This window comes from Hibiscus syriacus, unplaced genomic scaffold, assembly GCF_006381635.1.
Source record: "Hibiscus syriacus cultivar Baekdansim isolate YM2019G1 unplaced genomic scaffold, ASM638163v2 tig00112253_pilon, whole genome shotgun sequence".
NCBI classification, from domain to species: domain Eukaryota; kingdom Viridiplantae; phylum Streptophyta; class Magnoliopsida; order Malvales; family Malvaceae; genus Hibiscus; species Hibiscus syriacus.
In genome coordinates, this window is record NW_024063283.1 from 294,433 (window position 1) to 299,343 (window position 4,911).

The 4,911-nt window shown below is 39.1% G+C and overlaps 1 protein-coding gene across 1 annotated transcript; it reads right to left on the minus strand.

Annotated features, from left to right (window-relative positions):
• Positions 1-2,396: 2,396 nt before the first annotated feature.
• Positions 2,397-4,711, minus strand: LOC120176724 (GTP-binding nuclear protein Ran1B-like). The gene is made up of 8 exons (XM_039183086.1): positions 4,623-4,711; positions 4,468-4,537; positions 3,774-3,830; positions 3,575-3,692; positions 3,150-3,239; positions 2,881-3,060; positions 2,702-2,779; positions 2,397-2,552 (listed from the first exon to the last, which is right to left on the minus strand). The coding sequence occupies exons 1-8, from the start codon at positions 4,623-4,625 to the stop codon at positions 2,483-2,485; spliced, it is 666 nt and encodes a 221-aa protein (XP_039039017.1). The 5' UTR covers positions 4,626-4,711; the 3' UTR covers positions 2,397-2,482.
• Positions 4,712-4,911: the final 200 nt, after the last annotated feature.

Here is a 4,911-nt window from a genome sequence, read left to right on the forward strand (position 1 = left end):
GGCTCTTTCTGGATTCGAATCTTACGACATAAATATAATGTAACTGACCCGTGTCCTCTCTTGATCTCGCGTAAAGTTTGCTCCCCCATGTTGTGTGGTCTCTCAAACGTATGGAATTCTCTCTTGTCGTGTCTATTATGGTCTCTCGAGAATGGTTCTAAGGTTAGATTTTGGGATGATGCTTGGGTCCCTTCCATTGGTGTGTTGCGACACCATACAATCAATCAAAATTTAATGGACGAAAACTTGAGTGTTTCTACCCTTTCTATACCGAATGGAGCATGGAATGAAGGGGCTCTATCCTCTTGGTGACACCTTATGCTCTAAGCCATATACATAGCATGAAGGCTCCTACTGCAAATGATATTGATGATGGGATCGCTTGGAGATGGTCTCATGACCATGCCTTTAAACTCAGAGCAGCGTACGCCACCTTATGTGATCTAAACTGGGTTGACACCAATGACGACTTGAAATTCATCTGGAGCCTCTCCATTCCTCAAAGGTTGTGCCTATTCTTTTGGTTATCGCTCCATTGTAAACTTATGACAAATTCCGAGCGAATATGGCGCTAACTCTCCCACGATGCCTCTTGCACTGCTTGTGGTGTTGCATAAGAAACCATTATCCACGTCTTGCGCGATTGTCCCCAAGCTCGTAATCTCTAGATGCAAATCTTACCTCGCTATATGCATTCTTCTTTCTTCCAAGAGGACCTTGATGTCTATAGATCATTTCCAACTTGAGGAATAATTCCAATGCTCTGAGGAATGGAGTTACTTGGTCTATGCTTTTTGCCTCCCTCACCTGGCATATTTGGAAACGAATAAATGACATTCTCTTTACAGGTTGTTCTCTCGTTCCACCTGATGTCCTTCACTATGCTCACCATTAGGCGAAGCTTTATGGTCTCGGCCACTTGTCTTCTACTCCTGCCACTCGTCGGACTACCGCTAGCCTCGTTTGGAGAAAACTCATGTCGGGATGGACATGTCTCAACTCAGTTGGAGGTGTTTACCCTTCGATAGGCATTGGTTCGGCTGCTGAAGTGATCCGAAATGAGGAAGGTGCATGGATTCGTGGATTTAGCAAAAATGTTGGGCATTCTTCAATATTACAGGGTGAACTGTGGGGCATTTATGAGGGACTTCTTGCTGCCAATTTTGATGTGGAGCGACTGGAGATTCAAACAGATTGCAAGCAGGTTGTGAACCTACTTAAAGATCCCATGGCAGACAATTGTCCGATCTCCCTTGTTCGTGCTATCACCACCTTAAGTAGACAAGCTTGGAGCACTGGTCTAATCTGGATCCCGCAAGGAACAAACATTGTTGCCGATTCGCTTACAAAAATGGCTCCGTCTTCTGTGATGCAGATGGTTCTTTATGAAACGCCCCCTCAAGCTGTGGAATCTCTCCTTTCCCTTGATAAAGGCGGAGTCTCCCCCCTACCTGTAACCTAAGCCTTGCTTAGTTTTTTTCAATTAAAAAATATAGATGGGATTTCTTACCTTAGGGCTAAATGCATGATAACTAAATAACAGATTCGATAGATATAAAAGCAAAACCAATTAAGATAAGACAAGGATGAGTTATTATGATGAATGTCAAATTTAAAGGGAAAGGAATACAAATAAAAACCCAATTCTGATGACAGTAACCATGGAAGCCGAATTTTGAAGAGGGGTGCGAAGAGCAATTCACAATCCCAAAGCCCTGAACTCCGACCACCCACCGACAGTAATCGCCCAACCAAAGGCCTGTGCAATGGGATCCCATGTTAAGGTGACTTATGAGCCACTGAAAATTAGGACAGTATCGTTTTACACCAAACCCCACATTGCGTAAACATGCTGGCACTGTCTAAGACCAGTTTTTACTTGGCCCCAATGCCGGCTTGGCACTTGGCATATAATGGGAGCCTGTTTATTTCATTGCAACAACAATTTTTAACCCATTGGGGTCGCCTTGGTGTTTTTCTATCCGACACCCATCGTAACAGTTCTTTTACACTCGAAGGGAATAAACTTTGGGTTCCATATTTTGTAGTTCAATTTGGTCACAAGTTCAATAACACTCCTAAACATCATTAACTTTTCCCTACTTGAAATTATGTCGACCAGCCCAAACATCCAGCATGTTGATCCCTTCAGGCCTTTTGAGTATAAAATGAATTATGATGTTACCAAGATGATGTTGGGTACACAATGATTTTTGCATCAGATTCAAAGCAAGTATAAAAATATAAAGGAAAGGGATTTTACTTGAAGCAAAATCCATCCGAAACGTAATTAAAAAAAAACCCAAAAACAAGACAAGTCTACAGACAGGAGCTGTACTCAATAGCTAACAAACACCAAGCTCTGCCCATATATATATATATATATATATATATATAAATTTAATGAAGAGTGATGAAATTGTTTAGACCCCCAAACATAATCTTTCAGGCAGTACCAGTGAAAACGCCACACCTCTTCTTTTTACTCGAATGCATCATCATCATCATCTGGAAGAGGCTGGCTCGCTGCTGCAGCAAGCTCTGCTTCATGTCTGCAATAATTTGCACATCAAATGAAACCGATTAAAAAATGCAGGTCCTTGTACTCTAATCAACCCTCACTTTCAAGTTCAAATAACATAGCTGACAACAGCACTATAAAATGATGAATGCAAAATACGTTTTGGGAAGAAATACTTACTGTTGCTGGGCAGCTAAGTCGATGTGTACTTCTGGAGGAGCAAGAGCAGGGGACTCCACAAAGTGAAGATTAGGATCACTACAATCATTCATGCATAATAAAACGTAACTATTAGGAATCAATCAGAACATTGCTTGATGAAAACGTTTTTACATGCAAGAGAGGGAAAGCTCGGCTACCCTGCAAGCTTCCTGGCAAGGTACAAGAAAGGCTTCTCAAAATTGTAGTTACTCTTGGCCGAAATTTCATAATATTGCAGGTTCTTCTTCCTATGGAATGTAACCTGCTTTGCCTTAACTTGCCTGTTCTTTACATCAACCTTGTTACCACATAGAACAATAGGAATATTCTCACACACCCTGGCAGTTGAGACAATGAAGTTCTATAAGCTGTTCCACAAAACCAAAAAAGAAACAATATATGATAAAGGTTGAGAACTCCAACAAACCTGCAAAGATCACGATGCCATGTAGGAACATTCTTGTATGTTAAGCGGGCAGTAACATCAAACATAATTATCGCACATTGTCCATGGATGCTGCAAAACACAATACAAAAAGCACTTAATAAATAAACAATAATAGAATTAACAACAAAGTAACAAAGAACAAGAACATAACAATTTTGGTCAACCCATAAAGAGCCATAGAAACACTGTTGTAAGCTGATCAGCGCATACAAGGAAAACAGAAACTTTGAGCGTTAGCTGAATGGAATTTCTTTGGAATTTTAATATGACAGTGTTTATAGATATTTATCAGCAATACTCACTAGCAATTAAAGATAATAATAAAGAGCACAATCATGATACCATGGTGAATAACCAACAGAAAAATTCATTGCCATTATGGAAACCCAAAATTAAATACTTACTAGTAACCATCACGAAGACCACCAAATTTTTCTTGCCCAGCAGTATCCCAGCAGTAAAATCGGATTTTTCCACAGTTGGTGAAGAAGTCCAAAGGGTGAACCTCCACACCAATTGTTGCTGCACAATAAAAGCACTCAAGTTAAAACCTGCAACAAACTAATCAAACTGAACTTTTCTCAAAACATTGTCATCACATACGCTCATATTTCTTTTCAAACTCGCCAGTCAGATGCCTCTTCACAAACGTGGTTTTTCCTGAAACCCATCAAAACACAATCAAGTTCAAAACAATCCATCTTCTTAATCAACAAGTAACTCAATTTTCATGACTGAAACAAAAGCCAAAGGTAAAACCATAACATTTCAAAGCAAATATGTTTTTGTGCAAGAATAAACATAGGAAGTCTTTCTTTCCTTATAATACAAAAACTATACATTTAAAAATCATATTGATATATCATATTTGCACGGGCAATTCTCTTAGAAGGTTTATCTTCTCCACGATTTTCTCAATTATTTCACAAACAATAAGAATTTTGGGTCTAATGAATTTTTCAAATTAAAGTTTCTAAACTCAAAATTAATTTTAAAATTTTGAAAAATTAATTACATGTTGAAATTTAATAAACAAAATATCCTATCCCGCAGAACCACATATCTTAATCTTATAAAAATCCTCATATCTAGATGCCATCTTCAAACCAAAACACAGTGTTGGCATTCATGCTTCCTAGGGTTAAATCATTTGCATAAATCTACTTTTTAAGTTAAAGAAGGGTAAATCGAACTTATTAAACACTACTGGAAAGGTAAACAAGGACCAAAGAAATCAAATCTAATCGTAAAAAAGAAGTTAGAAATCAATCTAAGCGCCTAGAGAAACAGAAATTACCAGTGCCTCCATCGCCGACGATGACAAGCTTGAAGCTCGGATAATCAACAGTGTGCTGATTGGGCAAAGCCTACACCGAAAAGAAACAAGAAAATATATATCAAACAAAGAAACGAAAACCATAGACTACCATTAAGAACGGGCGAGGGATTCACCATCCGGTTACGAAAATCGAACAAACTAAATTTAGGGTTAGGGGAAGTCGGGGGGAAATGAGCCTAGGGAAACCCAGTGAATTGGGGAAGACGGCTATAGCCAAGGGTTTTATAAGAGGGTTTTCAGGGTCTCGGCGCATAGGCCCCCTGGCTTTAAATCGACGCGAATCTCTCTGCCGTTAGATTATATTACTCCTACCTCTTTCTAACATCTTGACCGTCCAATCACATGGGTCCACTAGCTATTGTGTAAACAGAAAATAAATATTATATTTTTGGCAATCTTTTT